This window comes from Gallus gallus, chromosome 2 (assembly GCF_016699485.2).
Source record: "Gallus gallus isolate bGalGal1 chromosome 2, bGalGal1.mat.broiler.GRCg7b, whole genome shotgun sequence".
In the NCBI taxonomy this organism is placed as follows: Eukaryota; Metazoa; Chordata; class Aves; order Galliformes; family Phasianidae; genus Gallus; species Gallus gallus.
In genome coordinates, this window is record NC_052533.1 from 92,098,216 (window position 1) to 92,122,324 (window position 24,109).

General features: G+C 37.2%; 1 protein-coding gene across 2 annotated transcripts in view; it reads left to right on the forward strand.

Annotated features, from left to right (window-relative positions):
• Positions 1-221: 221 nt before the first annotated feature.
• NETO1 (neuropilin and tolloid like 1) overlaps positions 222-24,109 on the forward strand; it is a 68,325-nt gene continuing 44,437 nt past the window's right edge. Inside the window, exons 1-4 of one of the 2 annotated variants that reach the window (XM_419104.8) lie at positions 222-1,217; positions 4,688-4,741; positions 6,303-6,440; positions 14,463-14,711. In XM_419104.8, coding sequence (XP_419104.3) covers positions 1,190-1,217; positions 4,688-4,741; positions 6,303-6,440; positions 14,463-14,711 — 469 coding nt within the window. In that variant the 5' untranslated portion in view covers positions 222-1,189. Of the gene's footprint in view, positions 1,764-4,687; positions 4,742-6,302; positions 6,441-14,462; positions 14,712-24,109 lie in introns of both variants that reach the window. The other variant, XM_046928118.1, reaches the window with a different exon arrangement.

The following is a 24,109-nucleotide window of genomic DNA, read 5'->3' on the forward strand; positions in this document are numbered from 1 at the left end:
GAGAAGGAGGGGGGGAAAGAACGGGAGAGATTTTTGCTGTCGTCTAAGGGCTGATTGGAAGAGGCAATCATTATATCTGCGGACGGAGGATTAGCGGAGAAACTTTTATTGCTCCCTTTCGTGAGCGCGTGCGTGCAAATGGAGAAGACTCTTCTCCAAGGGGAGCATCCTTTCGGTTGGCATCAGGTGCAGCTCAGGGAGGAACTTTGAGCATTTCCCTCATCCGTGAGCTGAGGGGCGAGGGGAAATGACCCCTCTCCTCTCACTCTTCCTTTCCCAGTTCTGAAATCGTTCCTTCCCCACCGCTGCCGCCTCCCCGTCCCTCCCCTCTCCTTCCCTTCCCCTGTTCTGGATGAATGGAAGAGTCTCCAGGGTTTCCTCCTGCTCCTCACCCCGGACCGGAGCAGTGAGGGGACATCGCTAACCCTCATCCGTCTCCGTCTCGCTCCATCCATTCCCGAGAGGACCTCAGAAGGTGCCATGTGTTTTCAGCCTCTCGCCGCTGCAACCACTTGATACCACGCAACGCGCAGGGAGAGAGAGGCTTTTGCAAAATGGATTTGTTCGATTTTAAAGGATTTCTTCTCTAATAAGGATCGCATTGCACACAAATATGACTTAATCCCCTATTTGGTAAATCTTTCTTCCCCCCACCCCTCCTCTTCGGGTTCCCTCCCGCCCACCCCCACCCCTTCAGAGGAGCAAGCACGGGGAGCTGATGACGGACCCATTAATCCCTTCTTCAATGCATCAAAAGAAGCCGAAGGGCTGGAAGTCGCTGGGCGCGGAGTCCTGCAGGAGATGTTTCCCTCCGCTCTGGGTTCTGTATGAAGCTGGGGACTAAGGCTCGGCTCGCCCCGCCGCCGCCCGCCGGCACCCGGAGGCGCGGGTCGCCGCCGTGCCCGCTGCCGCGATGCTCCGCTGCCGGCAGTGCTGCCGGGAGCTCGCCGTGATGGGATCGAGCCGGCCGTGATCGGTGGAAGGCGGTGAAGGAGAGAGCGAGCGGGAGGAAGGGCTGCTCCGCTCCGCTGTGTGTAGGCTCTGCGTTTTGGTGTTGTTTTTTTTTTTTTTCGGGTTTTTTTTTTTTTTCTTTTTCTTTTCCTACTTCCATCCTCTCCCTGCCACTGGAAGTCCTCCCGTATCTAAATGGAATTAGTGGAGACCGAAGCCCCTTGTGTAAGGCACAGACATGACCCATGGGCGCAGCTTCCTTCACAGTGAGTATCTCCGCCCGTCCAGCCTTACCTTCCGCTGCCCCCACAACTCGTCCAACGGGACCCCACAGCAAACTCCCCCCACCCCAAAACACCCCATTCGCCCCTTCCTCAGCACCACCCTGCGGTGCGGTGGGGGGAGGTTTGTGTCTCAATGCCGCGCTCCCGCTCGGGTTGTCTGCTGGCTTTCACCTGGGCGCGACGCGTCTGAACGGCTTTCGGCGTGCCGTGGGGAGAGGGAAAGCGGCCCCCTGCTGCCCCACTCGGGACTCGAACCGGCGGTCCCAGGGGCGGCCATGGGGTGCGAGGCTCCAGGAGCGCTGCGCCCACCGCCCGCGGGCTCCGTGCCGGCGGTCCTCCCCCCGACCCCCCAGAGGGCTCCTCCCCGAGCAGCTGGGGGTACTGAAATCCACCGAGACCTCGGGCTGCGTGATAGGACCCTCTCCTCCTGGCACAATTTTGGAGAGTATCCTCACTGCTGGAGGGGCACAGTTCCTTTCACCACCTCGCTTTGCGCCCACACCTGTAAAACAGCAATGCTACGGTCGGGTATGGCTTTTCCAAAAACTCTTCGCTAGGCTAAACCACGTTCATGCCAAATCATAGCCTCCAAAAAGCTGCCTGGCAGAGAGATAAACCTCTTACTGTGAGGCTTGCAGTGGGAAAATGCACAAATCCATAAAGATTCAAAGATGCGCAATCAGTGGAAGTAGAAAGTGTGATTATAATTACACTGATGATTAGGAGAGGAAAGAGAGGAAGAAGGCAGAGAGAATGTAACAAAAAAATTGGTAGAAACTCTTTGAAATAATTCCCAAACCCGGATAATGCCAATATTGTTGGTGTACTGCTAAAGCTTCTCAAGGGACAGCTTTGAATGTATATAGACAGTGTGATTGGTCTCTTTGGGGGGGGGGGGGGGGGGGGGTCTTTTTTTTTTTCTGTGAAAATGTTCTTTTCTGATGGTTTGAAAAAGAAAAATGCGAGAGATCATAGCATAGGATGGACTATCATGACTGCTTGAGTGAAAGGTATCATGTTATCTTTCCCTGTAAGCCCCAGAATTTTAATTACTTTCTGGCACCATATGTATTTTGGCAATGTTGGTGTTAATGCCACTGTATCATGAAAAATTCTCTCTTTTTTTTTTTTTTTTTATTAAACATGGGGAAGTATTTCACTCCAAGTGACGGATGTGATAAGTGCAGAAAAATCTTTGCATCTCTCTCTCTTTTTTTTTTTTTTTTTTTGTTACATTTTACATTTTATAATAAATTTATTTTGACTCCCTGTGATGATAAGTCAGTGTAGCTCCCTGCTTTGGAATAACACAGCTCTGCAACTTGGAAGCACTCTTTCTAGCGGTTAGCTGGAACTGAAAAGACCTGTGTTTTTCTATCATATCTGTAATTATATCTCAGTGACTTAGACCAAGTCTCTTTAATTTTCTGGACTTCAATTTTTAACATTTAGAAAAGAAGAGGAGAGCTGATAGATAAAGGTGATTGAAGGGACCCTGTAAGAAATTGACATGAATTGTGATTAATAGCCTACGAAGAAACATTTCTCACGTAGGGTTTGTTTAGCTACTGTTCTGACTATTCTAGCTTTCCTAAAGAATATTCTGTTCACATTCTAACACCAAACCTCTTTAAGTATGGAGAAATTCAGTTTTGACTGATCAGAATTATGGGCATAGATGCAGTGTGTTCACTGCATGAGACACAACTAAATAAATGAGCAACTTAGTGAATGCGCAAAACCTTTGTTGCCTCCAGATTCTGACATAGCCGATGGTCAGAATCCCAGCAAGAATGCATTTCCAGAATCTATCCCTGAGGAGGGTAAGGGTATGAATGGTTGGGTTGCATCCAGATCTGAGCAGAAGATGCAATGTTCTCACTGAATGCCCATGACACAGAAGAGTTTTTAACTACCAGCCCTGCCAACATCCGTCTCTGTTAGCTGGGGGATTCAGAAAGATGCAGGGACTGTGAGCCTGACCAAGAAGGAGAGAATGTGCTGCCAAGACTTCATTTTCCCAGCACTTCAACCTTTCCCTGCTTAATAAGGTAGCTGTCAGGCACACCTAAAGCCCTCTGTCACACAGGTAGGGTCAAAGGCATAGAAATAGATATCTTTTCAGAAGGACCACTGGGGATAAGAAGAGGAAAGCAATTCAATTATATTCAATTCAATTATATGTGTTGAAGGCCACCAATTCCTCCATATAGTCAACATTACAAACAGAAGCTGATGGATCCCGAATACTCAGGATAAACATACAAGTTCATCTACACTTTAACTTTAGTGTTGCCTGAGCGCTAAGTCTGGGCTTTATGCCAAACTCGCTAGGGTCAAAATCCTGAGTGCTCCAGGAACTCATGCTCTTCCTACCCCACTTTCTCCTGGAAATAGCTGGAGAAGACCAGGGAGGTGGGAAAAAATCACAGAACTATGGAATGCCTTAGGTTGGAAGGGCCCTCAAAGCCCACCCAGCCCCACCCCATGCTGTGGGCAGGGCTGTCCGCACCAGCTAAGGTACCCAGGGCCCCACCCAACCTGGCCTTGAGCACCTCCAGGGATGAGGCACCACAGCTTCTCTGGGCAGCTGTGCCAGGGCTTCAACACTACCATCATCACTGCATGATTTCTTCATCAGAGAGCTGGCTAGTTAATTTGGTCTTTTGAAGCAAAATTATCTGAACTACTACTGATCTGAACATTTCCCTCTTAGCTTTTTGTAGTTGAAACATTATATTCTGTAATGCCCAAAACTCAAGAATTGTCTCCAAGTTGAATGCAATATTTGTTCCCAAGATGCACATCTGTCCTACCATGGTTGGAGATTTTTATTTATAAAACAGACTGAAGATTAACTGCTGCATAAAGCAACATATTTTGGTCAAGTCAAACAAACTATATTAATGAGACTATTAAACACACACAGTAATTTATTTCACTGAGGATTTGCATATGAAAACCTCAGCCCTCACTTCTTTCATAGTCCCAGTACTTATTTTTTAATTTTATTATGCCTTGATAAGAAACCAAAGTGATTCAGTGGCACTGAAACTTAATGGGTCTTTGTCTACTTTGATTGAATACAGCTTTTTTTTATTATTATTACTGGCCCAAGCTATGATTATATCAATACATATTGCTAAAATGTTTTGATTTAATATTAAAAAAGGTAAAATAAAATAAAATAAAATTAATGCTTAGAAATTGCCTTTTAAGCCAAATGGTTCTTCTCTTTATTTGAATACATTTACAAAGATAAACACTTAGGTGAGCAGGTTACAAGCAAATGAGTTCACATAAAAAGTGAAACGTAAGGATACAAGTAAACACAAAATACTGATTTTTTTTTACAGTTATTCTATTTAATTTGTGTTCTTTTCAGATGTTTACATTTGATTTAATTGCAGGCACTAATACACTATTATATCTAATGCAAATCTCTCTTTCAGTCGTAGCAAGTCTAATCATCCTACATTTGTCTGGGGCAACCAAAAAAGGAACAGGTATGTAAACTTCAGACTTGTTTTTCAAATATCATATTAAAGTCTTAAGTTTGGATGCGAGTTGTTAATGAAGGTCTGGAAATTGTTTGTAGTCCACCTACTTCCAGTGTCTGTAGTTTGTTCATTTGTTTTCAGTCTGTAACCTGCCAAAAATCCAGTGGTGATTTTTTTAACAAGTTAGTGACCTTATCCATGGCTAAATCTAACTAAAGGCTCAGCCTGACCTTATCTAATGGCTGCAGAGTGCCCTCTCTTTCAGACTAGATGTTCGTATTTGGTACCAAGCAATTTTTTCTCAAACTCTTTTTTACTGCTGAAATAGAATTCAAAATGTGAAATTAGGCATCCTGGCACTTCGTGCAGTGTGGGGATAGAAAACCAGTCTTTGAAACCCTGCATGCTAAGTGAGGTGATGGCCAAGCAGGGAGGGATGCTCAGCAGAATGTGTGTCTGAACTAATGTCTGAATGCTCACTCCCTGCAAACCTGAATTCATTTCAGGAGATCAGGATCCATTTCATCCTTAGCTTGGATACGGACCATGAAGAAAGAGAAATGCATGTAGAGTCTAAGGCAGATCTCAGGTGGTTGAAATCATCCTTGGAAGGTGCCCGTCTCCCTCCATTGATCTTAAGAACCTCAAACAAGTCGGCTCTGAACATGAGAGGGTTGGCGGGACAGACTTTGGATACAGACACCTGGCTGGGAACAAAGCACAGGAGGCCATTTGTGATTCCTGTAAACTCTAAGAACTGGTGCTTTTCCTAGAACCTGCTGTCCCTTCAAGTCTATTTTTTTTTTTTTCCTCCAATAAATTCATCTTATTTTGGCCTACTAGTTATAGCACGATGCCCAGGAAGCGATTCTTCATCTCCTTCAGCCTGAAAAGATTAAAATCTTTGTCTTCAAGCTCTCTGCCAGAGTGCAGAAAGGGAACACAGGAGTTTCAGGGCTTGCAAATGAGAACTGACCCTGCTCTCTGATGACTCACCTTGGAGGAGGAAAGTTCTGGGCTGTGGTTTGTGACCTCAGAGCTATTTGTTCATTTTACAGCAAACAGCAAGATAAAAACAAAAGGAAATCTTTGAATAAGAAACCAGGAATTCCCCCATCCGTCTCTGTCAGGTGAATCTAGACTCACAGCACTGTGAGTTAAAAACAGTTCTACTAGAATTCTGGAGTGGTTTTCATTGGTTTGTTTGCTTGTTTGTTCCCTTGATTTTGTGTCTTCTTGAGAAGGCACATGCTTGAATTTTTTGAAGTATGCAAGTCAGAAACTCATGTCTTCTATTCTTGTGTATGTAATTTAAAAGGTGATGTAGGTATGACTTCCCTCAGGTACTCAAGTCTCTTCTCTGCTTTGAAAAAATATTTTGAGTGAGAATACCTCTAAAGAGCAGCCTAATTTCCCTCCAGGTCAATGATCATACTTAGATTCATCAGGAAAAAGCTGAGACCACCATCAGAAAGGATTGTTTTGTTCTGTAGGGGAGTTCACAGTGTCACAGAGATATCATAATTTGTAAGCTAATCATATGATTTTTAATGTGATCATTTCACAGAAAAGCAGACTACTGCCGAAGGACAGAAACCAGTGCAGTGTGGAACTTGGACAAAATATGCAGAAGGAGGCATCTTCACTTCTCCCAACTATCCCAACAAGTATCCTCCTGACAGAGAGTGTGTCTACATTATAGAAGGTGACCAGCCAATGAATCTTTGTAGTCTATCATCTGCCAAAAAAAGTATTTTACTTTGCTGTATGTGAAGAGTAGATAAAGCTTGTAAGTTCATGACAAATCTTTTCAAGAAGCAAGATTTAGAAAAGTTCTATGTATCTCAGCAATTTCTTCTTTTAATAAAAAATTAAAATACATTGTACAGCATACTAGGGAATACTGGAAAATGCTAGATTTCCTAACAGACTAATAAAATAGGTGTCAAGTATACATAAGTCACTTAGGAATAAACAGTATTATTTATTTTAGAGAATAAATAGAAACTAAAATGCTGTAACACAACAGAAACCAGAATATTTAAAATGAATAAAAGGCATGAACACAGGAAACTAAAATGGTTTTGACTTCTCATATCATTTTTTTAAACTTATCATAACTGAATCAGTGATGGCAAGCATAACTGGGCAAAGTACAGTAAAGAAGATTATGCAGAAAACATCCATCCAGTGAGCATAAAAATATTTTCTACCCAAGTGTTCATGAGAAATGAAAATAAGTAGATTAACAAAATGGAACAACAACAAGAAAAAATAACTACACGGAAAATAGTAGATGTAAGGTACAGTTCTCAATGACTAGATAGTGGAAGGTCTGGAGTTGATGTAAAGAAGGGTTATTACATACTTGTAATTTATTTTCAAGAATCTTAGCAAAATGGATGTGAAGAGATTCTTGTAAAAAGGAATCTGCAGAAGGTAACAAAAGATTAGATACTGTTGGAAGTTGGTAACAGAAAAGATGAATCAGGAACAGAAATGGTAAGGCCCTGAAACTAAAATTTTCATGCATGAGTTGTGATTACATGCAAAATACAACAAGGATGATTGCTCTATACATGCTGAGTTGGACAGAATTATTAACTTCACGTTCTGGAACCAGGAATTATAGAAATACTTATTTTATTAAAGATGCTGATTGTTCCAAGAGAGATTTTGAAAGCTGTATAGATCATTCTAAATGAATTAGCTGTTTTAGAACCCTCCAAAAAACACTTAGAGAAAATAGTTTGTCTTTCCAAACCTAGTGCTGAGTTACTAATAGAAACATAATTCATAAAAATCTTTCAGGGAAATGATGGATGGTAAATGTTGTATGTATTAGTTTGAAAAGAAAATAAATAAATAAGATCTCTGAATTACACTTTAGTGATAGGTAAACTGACTGAAGTCAGAAGTAAAGAGATATGGTTATAAATCAAGGAGTCAACAAGCCCTTTGAGATAAATTTATGCTTCTCCAGTCTTCCAGTATTCTTCCAATATGAGTCTGGAATTTAAGCAGATGCATCGTAAGCGTGTCAGTTCTTTCATAGTTTAGAAATACTTTTAAAACGGCAGTGAAAATCGATAATAATAATGAATATATAGGTTCCATATGCTTTACTTAGTATTATACTGTGATATTTTTGTATAATTTATGTTGCTAAATCCAGGTCTTTTTGCACACTGCAGTGAAATGATCTCAACATTCCCCTGAGGAGGGGAGGTAACATGCCTGTTTTATTTTCTAGGAACTGAGGCACAGGGACAAAGAGAAGGGTGGTGGAAAAAACAAACAAACAACAATAACAACAACAACAAAAACCCATCAATTCTGTAAACCCTAATCCAGTCTCTTAAGCCATGAGATTCCTCCTGTTAGTAAGAGGGTGCCTGAAATATATTTATTGTAAGGACCTGTCTTTATTATTTTAAGTATTTATGAAAAGGCAATTAATAAAATGAAAAGTGGTAAAATTTAATATTGAAATAGACTGTTTTAGAATAGCTCAAACTGGAAATATCAAAGTATAGGAAGGAAATATTTAATCAAACATCTGTGTTCTAGACAATGAAATTCTATGTTGACAACTTTGTAGTAATATGCAGCACAGGAAATAATCTGAATTCAACAGATGTCTTCATACTCTATGGGATAAATCGATTTTAGGCTTTTTTTTTTTTGCTTCTTGTCCAACTGTGTTGAACAGTTTGGATTCCAACTGGGTAGTTTAAAACCTATGATGATGTCAGCTGTATCATATGTAATTTGATGGGAACCATGCATACTGCATGACATATTCATCTCTGTCTATTTCTGCCTTCCAAAATGATCAAGAATAGAATGTTTTTTAAAAGTCACCAAAGTAAGTAGAGATGTCTAAAGAACCATACTTTTGGAAGTATCAGTTTTGGAAAAGGGCAAAAGGAGACACACTGAAGTACAAAAAATAATATTTTGTAGTTAAAGTAACATATCTGTTCCAATTTACTCTTTTTCAATGGATAAAGACAGCCTAAAATGACAAAGAAGGCTAGCCAATGAAAATATTTTCACTTATCTTTTATACACTGTAATATTTTCTAATCCAAGACATAAATATCCATAAACATCTCTCTTTACATCTTATTTCAATATTACTGAGATTCCAGCATGCTTGGAATAGTTTCTGTCTGCTGTTACATACCAAGTATCAAACTACAGGGACTGTTGATGTGATCCAGAGTAGCATTCCCACACTGAGGTCTCCTCTTTGTATATCTTAGCTCAGTGTGCCAGTACCATAGAGTATTGACTACTGTGTAACCCAACTTTAAATATGTATATGGCTCAGCAGGTTTCTTTCCTGCATGCTTGCTTTCTTTCCTGCATTTTTTTGCTATCAAATACTATCAAGGGTAAATTCTGATGGCTTTCCACAAATACAATTCCAACTGACTTTAAAGGATTCAAGTGAGCACTGCAGCAGATAGTCTGTTATAATAAAACTGATTTTCATCTCACAATGCAAGTTTTTCCCTATATTTTAGGTCATCATAAGTGTATGTAAGACTTTTATCATTTCAAAATTATCTTGGGAAAGTAAAAGAGCTGGCAAAAAATGCCGTGATCATACACTGTGAGTTTTTAAAAGTGAAGAGGATTTTTGGTTGTAGAATCTATACTAGCAGTCAAAGTTGTAAACAGATCAAACAGCTAGAACTTTCTTTTTCCTTTCTTTTTCCTTCCTTCTATTTTCTTTTTTTCATTTTTTTTCTTCTATTTTGGTTGTAATGATAATTAACTTTTGGAACAACCGGAATTTTTTGAAGTCCAGGTTGGATGCCTTTCTAAAAGAAGTGCTTTAGGTCATCCAGAAGTCATGGACTCAGTACAAAAAATATTATGCTGTAGAGCAGCTTCTGGTGAGTCTCATCTACCTTTCAAAATGAATCAAGATTTTTTTTTCTTGTTGTTGTTGTTGTTGTTTAATCCTATTGGGTATATAGAGAACGTAGGAAATAGCTGAATGTGTGCATTAAGTTCTCTGTTGGGACTAATTTTACCCTTGTTTCACATATTCATGACTCTTACCTGGCAAAATTCACAGCTGCTTGGAACAAACACTGCAGCAGACTTTGCCAGACTGCAGAAAATTGGGCACATATACTCTAGAGGGAAACCAAATAGGAGTTTTTGTAGGAGCAGTCTTTTGCTGGTGTTAAATATATGTGGGCAGTAGGACCGTTATACTTTACACAGTACATTTTAAGAGCTGTTTTGGAAATAAAGAATCTTAACACTTATATGTTTTTTTCAGCTCTTCAGTTTTTACTAAATAAATGCTTATATATAAATAAAGTTATGGACCAGAATTGCTTATGAATAAAAGTATTTCTTAACTTATGAAGTAAATCTTACACTTTATATCCTTGTGGAAATTTAGAGTGAGCTTTTTCAAAATCTTCCATGTTTTTTTTCTAAAGACATTAAACTCTTTACTCCTAGATATTTACCTGTATAAAAATTATCTCCTCTCAAAGTCCTTTCGTATTTCAGGTTGATTTTTTGTGTTCAAGGACATTTATCGAAACAAAGAAAAAATCCTCTTTCAAAGGAGATTATAAGTATCTTTCCTATCAATAATAGCTGTACAACCAGAAATACTAAGGATCATTCAAAACTGTTAGTACTGTAGTATCCCAGATAGATAAAGTTCGGTTTCTCATTTCTATGATGTCTGGTAAATTGAAACATTTTTTGCTTAATTGCTGCTGTTACACATACACAGCCTCAGAGACTGATCAGAATCTAAATCTTAACTGTGTGTTTTGTTGTAAATGTTCTTCTGTAGCTGGAACCCAAATGACTTTTTTGTTCACTGAATGTAAAATCTCAGTATAGCTCTTCTGAAAGATAATTAGATGAAAAAGATGGCAGACGTAAGCATTAAGTAACTTTTCTGCCATATTAAATGTCTTTGAAGAAACATAATTGGAAGCTAAACATGGAAGATTTTTATGATTTGAAATGCAATCATTTTCTGACATAGCTTCAATATATTTCATTTGGACACAGCAAAATCCTTTCCTGACACTGTGGTCCTGTAATGGCATGTAAGATGTATGATGTGAATGTGATTTACTTGTGAATGAGGACCATGTCATCCCTCCTCCTCTGATTAGACAGTGGATTCCAATCTAGTATGGAATAAATGCTTTTTTTTTTTTTTTTTTTTGTCTGTTTACTTGATTTTGTGTGTGTGTGAGTACTTATGCATACTTTGTTCTTAGTCATTATTCTAGTCACTGTATTTCTGTGAGGTTTACTGTGATTGTGATTGTGTTTGCATATACTGTTGCAGAAAGAAAGCTGTGAAACAAGACGTATTCATAGAGTACCTTCTTGCTTTAGTTTACTGAAGTCAGAGTAAAACTGTGAAAAGATCTTTTTATTTTATTTTATTTTATTTTATTATTTATTTATTTATTGGCTAAAGAGTAGATAAAGTTGGGAGTTTGAATTGTGTTTTCATCTCTAGTTCTCATTTTCAGGAAGATCTGAATCACTTTATTTGGTAGATTATTGCAACAAAATGTTTAACCTTTTGCTCTAAAATGAAGCAGGGAAGTGCATATAAAAGCATGAATTAAGGAAAGGTAGCATGAATGCTTACTTAGTATCCCTTTCAATCTCTGCTCAGTAATCACCACAATCACTGTAATTAAGGAAACAGAAAGTGTTGTGTTCCTGAGAAGAGTTAGGAGAAAAGAGCTATCCTCCTCTGAGCTAGTGTGCAGAGCAGTTTGTGACACAGACTAAAATAAATTGGGAAGCATTCACTGGGTTCAAGACTGGTGTAATTCTGCATGAACAGATAAACTCCTTTCACCTTCCCAGTAACCAGTACAGATCCAAACCATTTGTTGTGAATGGTCCTTGACTGATGAGGAAGACCACACTGGCATGGGCCAAAATCATTCCAGGAAGTGATTTTAATGGTTAAGGAGAGAGAACTGTCTGTTGCCAGCGTCGAGATTCACTCCCTGTCCTTCTTTTATTTAGCAGTGAAGATGCAGTACTGATGAATGGTCAGTGCTCCATTCCTAAAGCAGAGCAGCCTCTAAGCATGGGAGACATGGTGGGAAGATGGGAACTCTTCCTTGGGCACTCCATGAGCTAATGTGATTTTCTCTGATACTTTATCAGAACTGAGCTTGACTTGAAAAAGACTTGTCTTGGCTTTGTTGGAAAACAAACAAAAACAGAGGAGAGTAAACTACAGCAACATTTTGATCCTAAAACTAGTTTGCCAAATGAAATTCAGAGTGCTGTATGGGGACTGTGGCAATGGTGCGGTCTTTTCTCAGGCCATACTTCCACCGAGCCAATTGATACAACGTGCAAGTCTATAGGACTCAGTCTCATTTACCTCCAAGGTCTCATGTTGCAGTGAGGGTATAACTGACTTGAAGGTTTTCAATGTCAAAAATAATATGAATGGACTCAGAGGGGAGCTTATGCCCATTTTTACCATATGGGAAATGAGTCTTGGATTCAGTGAAGTCTGCTGAGTATTTAACTTTGGAACTACTGACCCTTAATATGAAATGGAGTTTGCAACAACATAAAACATTAAAATAAAGCTTTTTGTATGTTGATAGCATTATATTTTGGTTAGTGAGCATGTAAGTCTTACAGAACATTCCGAAGATCATCCACAATGTTGCCATTTTTGAGTTCCTGATACTTGACATTTTAGTCCTTAGATGAGAAATGAATAGTTCTCAGCAAATCTCCTTAAATGGAATAAATATACAAAAGGCGTTTGTAGACTGAAAAATGATGATTGCTTTCTTTTTCCCAAGTCTTATTTAGTTTAAATCAAATTTGTTGTAATTATATGAATACAAGGGTTGGAAAACCTGAACAAAAGAATCAATGATGATGTCTTCCAGTAATTCAGTCTATTAGTATAACCTAAAAGACCTCTTTCTGTCTTCAAACTTCACTCAGAATAGCATTAATTGTCTTTCCAAGTTTTTTTTTTTTTCTGATTTTTTTTTTCTCATTTTCAGCATAGTTTCATTTTCAGGAGTTCTGAATTTCATACAATTCTATGTAAAGTTTTAAGTTTTTATTTTACTATTGAATTTTTGTGGGCACAAGGATCACAGGATGAAAGTATTGCAGAGAATACGTACAAGTCAATTTCCTCCAACTTTATGTAAACAACAGTGAGCCAATAGCAAATGCTTTCCTAATCTTGAATTCCTTCAAATGTGTAGCAATTAGGAAGGTTTCTTTTCTGCTTTAAATATTTCATTAAATATAAACCATCCCAATATATTAAAAAGTAAATCTATTAAAATACTCTTTCTTCTCAAATTATCTGTGTTATTAACTTACTTCTTCAGAGTCTTATAAAATGAACCCATGCTTATTTACATGAGGTAGTTGTAAATGGGTTTTATTTCTGATGTTAAGTGTATAAGATTTATGTCTACATCTTTAGCTTATTTTAGTTATTCTCAGTTCTTAAATAAGTACTGAGCTCATCCCAAAAGTTCCTGTTTCAGATTTCAAAGTACATACATGATCTACCTTCTGGTCACACTGATAATTGTCTTACTATTCCTAAGGAAATAAATGGAAAGATATTGTCTGCCAGAGTGGCAGTATTTGCCATGTTAAGCATGTGTCCTAGACTTGGAGTTTGATCTTACATATTCTAATGTGAAAAGAATGGCAAACATTGGGCAAATTTCTCTACTAACGTGTAAAATGTAGGACATTATCCCATGAGAGGCATAGGATAGTGTGACAATGAATCTTTGTCGTTGCAAAAGACTTTATAACAAAAAGTTTTACTACAACAACAAGACTTGAACACATTAATCCAGTATATCTTTTTAACTACCAGTTGGATTAAGCATAGAAGCAGAACATATTCAGGGATTCTGCATCTTTTAAAAAATGAAACTATTAAAAACTATGAATATTTTCCTTTTAACAAAGTACTACAGTTGGACCAGTAACTGTGTTGTGTTCCATAGCAGATGACAGGAAAATTTTGTATTTGATAACATTGTGATTGCTACTAGTTTTAGTATTTATCACTAAAGTGTTTTTGTTGTTGTTTATACTTTTGTCTAAAATGACCACTATAAGGTTTCTTCAAGGTTATTCTAAAGAATATTTTTTTTGCTCTTTAGTAAGTTACTTTTGCTTCATCTTAATTCTTATTTTTCTTTTTTTAATTGCCTTTTCCTTGTTTTAATGAGATAATTTATATGAATTGTACTCAAATCTGCAATTGACTACTGTACGTGTGGGAACAGAATTTGTGCTTAGTGCTATACCACAGTTCCAAATAGAATTTTCTTCATCTTTGTATTAATTTTAAAAATATTCTGATTCATATTTCCCCTCAAATAGAAGACAAGGCTGTTTTTCCAGATACATAAGATTCTTAGAAAGCTTTTGTGTTTGACATAATTTTTCCTAAACTGTATTTTACTTTACATCATAGATGTCTCCTTTAATTTTACTAAAAAAATTACACATTTTTCTGTGAATAGATGAGTAAACCAGTGGTATATATATATAAAATGATATAATTAATTTCAAACATAGAAAGTTTTTTTGTTTTTTGTTTTTTGTGGTTTTGGGTTTTTTGTTTGTTTGTTTGTTTGTTTGTTTTTTAGACAAGAAAATAATACAATAATTTTCTTTTCATCTCCAGCTGCCCCTAGACAATGCATTGAACTACATTTTGATGAAAAATATTCCATAGAGCCTTCTTGGGAATGTAAATTTGACCACATTGAAGTAAGAGATGGACCTTTTGGCTTTTCTCCTATCATTGGACGTTTCTGTGGACAGCAAAATCCACCTATGATAAAATCCAGTGGCAGATTTCTGTGGATTAAATTTTTTGCTGACGGTGAGCTGGAATCTATGGGGTTTTCTGCTCGATATAATTTTACACCTGGTAAGTATAAAGCATCACACTTATTGATAGAGAAAGTTAAGTATATTAACTTTGCTTATGATGTATAATGTATAGTTATATGTTATTTAATATCTTTAATGGGGTTTATCTTTAATATCAATGAAAATATTAATAGATAGGAAATAATACAAGATATATATATTTCGCATAATAAGGGAGTTTCAAGGAAGAAATTTTTAGTACAGTTCTGTCTAATATGCATATACTCTGGCTTAACAGTTTTTATAAGAATTGCTTTCAGTGGACTTCTATTACAGTAAATCATTCAAAATATTTCATGGGAAATGTTGTGCCTTATGCCTGATTTTTACACTGTGCAGCATATCCTTCAAAATTATTATTGATAATGTATTCTAATAAAAAAATCTAATTATCTCAAGAAATTCCATCTTTGCATTTCCACTTCACCAATTATTTCACCAGTTGAGGAGTGGACTAGTTCTCCCTTTTCAATAAAGTAAAATCACATGTTTTTTCAGTGAAGTGTGAAATTCAAATACTAAAATATATTAAATAAATCTTAATTGTAATTGTTCAGCTATTCATTTGTCAATTTTAAAACTTAATTCATGAAAGTAAAATAAAATTCATGGTCATACTTCCCAACTGTTTCTTCTCCCAATTATCAACAAAAGATTGCTGCTCTTAAATTTCATTTTTGGCTGAAGCTACAGTGTATTGCACTGAACTGCAGGATTTGACGTAGTTCTATACCTTCTTATGTATTGAATGATGAGTCATACCTTAATATAGCTTGCTCTAAAGCACTGTAATTACTATGTAATTTTATCAATTATGTCACTATTTTTTTCAATTAAATTGTTGTATTAGGTGGAAAAATATTATTTTATAGATATATATATATATCTGCTAAAAATAAAGATCCTCAGATTCTTCTTGCTTAATTATTCCAGCAGCATTACAGAAAATACCAGGGCTACTTCACTGTTCCTCTATGTGGCTTTATTTCTCTAATGCAAAGAAAATAGTTATAGAATTAATCAGAGTAGTTCAGTCTTCTTTTAAGTCAAAGATACTGGCTTCCAGAGGGAAAGCATACTCAGATAATTCAAAAAGAAACAGAACACAGAATTTCTGTAGGAAATAGCCTAATAAAGAGGTAGATGTATATATTGTTAATGCATGACAATACATGAAATTGCATTGTATCCTTACACACTTGTCTCTGAAAAGTAAGTTAAATTTGTATGCTTAATTTACCATGGTTCTCTGGATTTTTTCCAGTTTCCTCTCCATCTTCCCCAAAAGTTCTTTGCCTCAGCTTTCATTTCCTTCTTTTTCAAAGGGTTATGGTTGAAAATATGTTCGTAGCATGACCCACAGTTTAGTCTGTCTAAAATAATTCTCAAGTGTTAATTTCATGGACAGTGTTTTATTCTCATTTCTTTTCTACTGATGTAAGGTGGATTTCTACATGGAGATCAATGCTGTTAAATTTCTGTAACAGCATAAATTATTCCAGACTTCAGATGGAATAGCTGTCCTTTACTTTTCCTTTCTTCTTCTCTCTCTCCTTTTTTTTTTTTTCTTTTTTTTCTCTTTTTTAATAGGAAGCTTTGTAAATGATAAAGGGTTTCTATGAATATTGGCCAAAATGAGAATATGATTAATTTTACAAGCGCAAGGCAGCACTGCTTCCTCCTTAATCCTCAGTAACAGGATCCAGTTCACATTCTGGATGAATTGCTTGACCAGTTCTTTGCAGTATAAAAATGGATTAGGCCACATATCTTGAGATGTGCTATCCAAATATTTGCAGTTAAAGGGTTTGCTGTCAACTCATCAATGACTGACTGCTTTCAAGAGTGTGTAAAAGAGAGGCATTGCCTCTAGAAAGTATCATCTAAATCCATCTCTGACTACTTCTGCAATTAAACTATTTACAAGGAAAGATCAGAAGAAAAAAAATCAGCTGACTTCCTTTTAAAGAACCTCAAGAATATGATTGAAAGTAATTTGGCAATTGTTGGTATCTGGAGCAGCTGAATGCTCGGGAGTGATAGTTTGTTACCTCTATCTGTATGGGTGCAAACAGTACACACTTGCAGCCCTGTGTAGGTGGATTCCTTCACTCCTGTGGTAAGCACTACAGAGTCATTTCTTTGCTGCCAGCAGTCTTTGATGTTTCCCCCTGAACTGTCACTAAAAACTCCCAAAAAGTTCCTCAGCTGCCATCTTTGCTGTTGGTGTCTGATGGATGTTTTGGTTTGTTGATGAAAGAAACATAGTGCTGAGTGTGTGGGTGTTTGTGGGGGTGTGTATGATAAGATTCAAAAATAAGTAAGTAAATTTGGCTAAATTGCAGCTGTAACCATTTATTATTATTTGACTAGTACATGGAGAAGTAGAAAAAGAGATTATTTACTATGTCTCTAGGGTGTACAGAAACAGCTAAATAGATGAAGTTGAAAAAATATCAATAAGGGTATCTAGAGAAATGTTCCAATGAAGATCTATTAGTGTGTGTAAAAGGAAAAATCTCTGAGGCATTTTAAAACTAGTTTAGACTAAGTCCTAAAAAAAAATAATTTGTGTAGAAGAATCCTATGGAATAGAATAGTATTTTGCATTTACTAAACCTTTCCTATTTAATAATTTCTTTGACTTTTTGGAGTTGAAATGACTGCAGCCCTAAATTGTGTACATAGATGGAACTCCTTCCAAAAAAGCGAAATGCCAGCGTAATTTCAGCAGTCTCTCAAGAGGTTGGGGTTTCAGGCATCTTGAAACAAATATCACTGTCTTGTCATATACTCTATTTAAGTGAGACTGTACTTTCGTTCCTCAGATTATCTTTCAACATTCTGAAAGATGAACACTAGCAGGACAAATGACTTTTATTATACTTAAAAATTCCAGAAGTCCATATAAAAACAACATAACCATACCAAATAAATGATAAAACTACTGAAAACTGCAAAAAAGTAGGTTTCTGCTTTTCTGATTTTATAAGCTATAGGGTTAAGCAAGATCAGGTTGAATGGTATAATTCTTGAATATTTTTAATATTAAAACTCTGGGTTAAAGGAAAGAGCTGCCTTTTTATTTTGTTATATCTAGGTACCAATAACAACCAGATGCAATTTGAATATAAAATAACATTTCAAACACGTTGCAAGCATGGGTTTTTAAAAGTAAAACAAAGTTTACTCATTCATTTTGCACTGGTTTGATTTTATATTTATTGTTAAGTAAAATTACTATCAAACAAAGATTAACTTCAATCATTTCTAAATGAAACTATCCAAACCTATTAAATCTTTCTAAATACATATAACCTTTTATTTTTACTTTCAAATCTCAAGTATGAAAAAAATGACACCAGGGTCCACAATATTTTGAAGTTCCTCTTAGGTTCATTCCGAGTGAGAAACATATTGGTTAGTGAAGGGCACAAAAAGCCCCTTGCTCTTGTTTCATCATTCTCTGGACCACTGAAACACCTACACCTCACATCTCTGGGTCCTTGTACTCCATCTCTTGTCTTCATTTCTCCCCAAAAAATTATGTCTTGAGAGCATTTTCTCAAATGATGTTAAATGTTTTGACTAGTCTAGTCTTGCTGTTTCAACCATTACTTCAAAGGGACTTATTCTTGACAACCATTCTTTAATATGACTCAATTTTTCAGAGTAGACAAGGATTCAGATAGAGAGGACATATTTATTCCATCTCTGCTACTCAGCTAGAATAATCAGATTTTTGTTTATCCTGGTCTCTGATTTTGCAGGACAGTGGCTTAAGATAGCACATCATTACTTTCAGTTCCATCACTTAGTAGAAACCATCTGTGTTTTTGTTTAGTCTCGTTAATATAAAGGTCAGACAGTAATGTTTTCTGTTCAGCTGCCTGATAATGGAAAACTAAAAAAGCCTTATACTCTTATGCCCCCAGAAATGGACTGTAAACCTCTGTCTATTCAGAACAACGGTACTTTTACATTCACATTGCACTGGTACGAGTAGCTGTAGAAAGACAGGAGAATACAATAACATCATCTATCTTGAGGAAAACAAAAAGCAAACCCAAAAAACAACAAAAAAAAGGTCTTCTTGATCAGTGTAGGTCTATATTTTAGGAATGATGAAAAATGTTTGATAGATAAACTAAATTCAACTGTAATTCTAGAGAACAGTCATTTTGACACCTATTATCCTTGACCTGCCTTGTGTGTATTTAAGCATCCCAGCCACCCAGGAAAGGTGAAAAGTGCTTGTGAGAGCTTGCCCACTTGCTTTTTATTTTATTTTATTTTATTTTATTTTATTTTATTTTATTTTATTTTATTTTATTTTATTTTATATTGTTTTGTTTTGTTTTGTTTTACTTTAGTTTCCAGTTCTCTTCAGAAATTGGGCTAATTGCTTCTAAGTTAAAATTAGCTGCAACAATTTTTAACCAACTTGTAATCCATTAAAGTTTTCTGGGAAATAATTAACCATCTCAGAATACATGAGACTATGTGTTTGCCTTTTCCTCTAGGAAATTTTCTAACATTGTGAGAGATTAGTCATTATAACCTTTCCTTTAAGCTTTTGAGCCAGAAGAATATTTCTAAATTTTTATTTTTTATGTGTGAGTTTGTTGTATTTATTCAGGTTTCTTGTCCTCAGTACTTCAAATTGTTATAAAATGCTTCTTTGAATTATGAATTTTTAATGTGTTCATGCAAGTATTCAGGAGACAGCACTGCACTGCCTTTTATAATGCATGTATTAAGACTTAAGGTCTTCTGAATGAAAATGAACTGCATGTAGTATCTAGCATGATGCATTTGCTTGTTAGAATGAAAGTCATGATCAGCTACATAAATGTCTTTTCAAGGGAATTTGTTTTGCACTCTGCTGTTTTACAGACTCCATTAATTTCCATGAACAGTAGGCTTAGGCCCAGAGTATTTCAGTACCATACTTATTAGAAGGTAATGGAATAATAAGTTTGTTTTAAATATCAAGAGAAAAAGAATGCCTTGAAAGGAACAAATGAGTACATGGAAGTTCTCAAAGGATTCTCGGGTCTCATATTACCTCTTTGTATCACTTTGGTTTTTGTGTGTGTGTGCGTGTGTGTGTGTTTTTTCACTCCTAATAATACCTTGCAGAACTTCCTGCTATAGAAATCCCTGCATGCTGGAAGTATTATATTACTAGCAGAAAGAAGCTGTACACTGAACTTCCTACTTTGGTGAACTTTGCTGTAAAAATAAAAGTAATAGAAATAGATTACATAGTTTTAAGTATTCTAATATTGAAAAAGAGAAAAATCCTATTGCAGATTTTGGTAACAACTGCATTAATTGGGGGCATAAGAGTTGCATTTGCATTGACTATGTATGAACATAGGGGTGAAGGGACTTTCCAAGATGTGTAGTGTTGTCTAACACCGGGACTGCAAGCAATATGTTTCTAAATCAATGTTTTATTTTATTTGAGTATTTTCTGCCTCAGACATTCCTACTGAAGTCCTATCCCAGGATCCAAATTATTATGACTTCTCACCTAAAATTATTCATGGCTAGTTTCTATCCTCGTTTTCTTACAACAATGTTATTTGTTGGTTTTTAATTTTTTTTTCCCCACCAAGTGTACAAGCCATTGAAGCTTAGAGATGGTAGTTATATAGAATCATAGAATTGCTCAGGTTGGAAAAGACCTTAAAGAACATCAAGTTCAACCGCAACCTAACCATATTACCCTAACTCTGATAACCCACCGCTAAATCATGTCCCTGAGCACCACATCCAATATACTTTTTAAGATGTTAGTTTTCTTAGTTACCCAAACTAAATTCTTCTACTTCCTTAATGCCATGTTCCTCTTGACATCAATACCATTCCACCTCCCTCCGCAAGTCTCTTCTCTGTGTCTGTTCCATGACTACTGAACACAGAATTCAAGAGAAGGTTGAGCAGGACATTTTACAGTAGTATATGTGCAAATAATTGTTCTCTATCTTCACTAGAAAATCTTCTCCATATATGTGTGATATATATATGTGATCTCACCAATAAAGGTGCTTATGGCTTTAGAATCATAGAATCATAGAATTGCTAAGGTTGGAAAAGACCCACAGGATCATCCAGTCCAACCATTCGTTCACCCTTCACCAATGGTTCTCGCTAAACCATGTCCCTCAACACAACATCCAAACACTCTTTGAACACCACTAGGCTCAGTGACTCCACCACCTCTCTGGGCAGCCCATTCCACTTCCTGACCACCCTTTCAGAGAAGTAGTATTTCCTAACGTCCAGCCTGAATCTTCCCTGGCGCAGCTTGAAGCCATTCCCTCTAGTCCTATCACTAGTCACATGAGAGAAGAGGCTGACCCCCAGCTCACTACAACCTCCCTTCAGGTAGTTATAGAGAGCAATAAGGTCTCCCCTGAGCCTCCTCTTCCCTAGACTGAACAATCCCAGCTCCTTCAGCCGCTCTTCATAAGGCCTATGCTCCAGACCCCTCACCAGCTTTGTTGCCCTCCTCTGGACATGCTCCAGGGCCTTGATGTCTTTCTTACAGTGAGGGGCCCAAAACTGGACACAGTACTCGAGGTGCAGCCTCACCAGTGCTGAGTACAGGGGGATAATTACTTCCCTGTTCCTGCTGACCACACTATTTCTGATACAAGCCAGGATGCCATTGGCCTTCTTGGCCACCTGGGCACACTGCTGGCTCATGTTCAGTCTAGCATCAATCAGCATCTCCAGGTCCATTTCCTCTACACAGTCTTCCAGCCACTCTGCCCCAAGTCTGTAGCATTGCCTGGGGTTATTGTGGCCAAAGTGCAGGAACCGGCATTTGGTCTTGTTGAATCCCACCCCATTGGCTTCAGCCCAGCTATCCAGCCTATCCAGATCCCTCTGTGGGGCCTTGCTACCCTCAGGCAGATCAACACTTCCAGACAGCTTGGTGTCATCTGCAAACTTACTGAGGGTGCACTCAATGCCCTCATCCAGGTCATCAATAAAGATATTAAACAGGACAGGCCCCAGCACCGGCCCCTGGGGAACACCACTCGTGACCGGTCGCCAGCTGGATTTAACTCCATTCACCACCACTCTCTGGGCCCGGCCCTCCAGCCAGTTCCTTACCCAGCCAAGAGTGTATCTGTCCAAGCCACGGACTACCAGCTTCTGCAGGAGAATACTGTGGGAGACAGTGTCAAAGGCTTTGCTGAAGTGTAGGTAGACCACATCAACAGCCTTTCCCTCATCCACCAGACAGGTCACTAGGTCGTAGAAGGAGATCAGGTTGGTCAAGCAGGACCTGCCCTTTGTGAACCCATGCTGGCTAGACCTGATCCCCCGGTTGTCTTGCACATGCCACGTGATCTCCCTCAAGACAATCTGCTCCATAATCTTCCCCGGCACCGAGGTCAGGCTAACAGGCCCATAGTTCCCCAGATCCTCCTGCAGCCCTTCTTGTAGATGGGAGTCACATTGGCAAGCCTCCAGTCTTCTGGGACCTCACCCGTCAACAAGGAGTGCTGATAGATGATGGAAAGTGGCTTGGCTATCACCTCCGCCAGTTCCCTTTTTACTAATTTAGTAATTTATGTTACTAAATATTTTTAACTGAGGAACCATGTTTCCCTGTCAAAGAATCTGTCTTTTCAGAATCACCTAGGAGGAAAATTTAACAAATTTATATGTGCATTCAAAAATAATCCAAACATATATATATATATATATTTAAACATTAACCTGTATTTTTACAACACCATCTTCTCATTCTCAAAATAGTTTATATTATTACTTGTTACAGAACAATTAAAACAAAATCTCAGAGGCAACGGAGGATTTTCTTTAAATATTATCTTTGTTATGCTTTTCCCCTAGGGATACTCTTCTGTCTTTGCATAGTTACTACACTGAATCAGTAAGCCTCAGGTCTGATTTAGAGAGGTCATCCTCTGCTTTAAAATGTAGAAATAACCAGTGAGCGCTAGACATTTATTTTTCTTTTTAATGCTTAATCTGACTGTAATATCTGTGAAGCACTTGGAAATGATAGAATAGGGAAGATAATATGGAATTTGTACTGAGCAGAAGACCCGGTAGTCTTCTTCCACACGTGCTTAGGAACAACTAGTCTACTATGGGCATTTTCACTACTAGTATATATTTTCAGCATGTTACTTCCAAAATTTATAAGACATCTTACTTCATAATTCTCCTTCAAATATTTTCATACCTATGTCATCAGGTAAAAAAAAATGAAAAAGTTCTTACCTAATATGTAATAAATAAGTACCCAAGCTATTTTAGTTCATTACAGTTAATCTGACTTCCTTACCTGGCAAATTTTTTGACTGTTTTTACTGGGATGCATTTCCGGATGGTTTTGTTGTGACCCCACGCTGGAAACACTTCTCTCTATAATAGTTCCTCTTGGTGACCTTGGCAATGCGGATGTTCAATTCCTCTTTACTTATCCATTCCTTAAGTGGTTGACTTTTCATCTTTATGTATTGTATCTACAAGTTTCTGAGGTGTATGGCCAATAAATCTTGACAACGATCTCTGTCCTTTTGTATAATTAGCATGACTGTGACTCTACTGTTAGGCAGAGAATCTCTTTCCTATTCTAGCCACAGACCTGCAAGTCGTCTGATTCTTTAGCTGTCCATATTGAAAACCATGCTTTTATGTTAGATACAAAAACATGTTTATATCACTTGTTTTCATTTGTTAATTATCATCTGTTTTTAAATTGACATTTGCATAGGTGATTGTTGATGTTTTTTTATCATCTGTTCTTTACTGAAGTATTTCTCAAATCTAGCAGTAATAAATAAGGCTTCTTATTGTCATATTTAGCTTTTCTTAAAAGATTTTTGCTTTCTTTATATTGTTCCTCTACCTAATTCTCCTTAAAGAAATTGACACAAATCTTTGTTGTAAAGTTCTCTACGCACTGTAACTGAGAAAAAGTGTTCTCATCCAATACGTAGGAACTCTCATACTGCATAGTGTAGTCTTTGAAAAAGTCAGCCATGTTCCTGTTTCAAGAATTGAGTATATTTGCAATATGAAATAGTGAATTAGTAAATGCATCAAATTCAAATATGCCATCTATCAACCTTTGGTATAATCAGCAGTTGTTTGGCACTCAAATCATTTTCTTGAGTAGTATTTCTATTGTTTCATCAAGAGATCAAGCTGTAGTCTCTTTTTCTCACAAGTACTGAGGTGACTGCTACTGAATACTGTTTTGTATATTATCATATTTAGTGGCTATGTATTATCACCTCAGTATATCTTTTGTGATATTGATGGATATGATTAATGTTGCTTTGTTTATTGGTTGTAGAAAATTGCAGATAATGTAATTCTTTTGTCTTAAATATCACATTT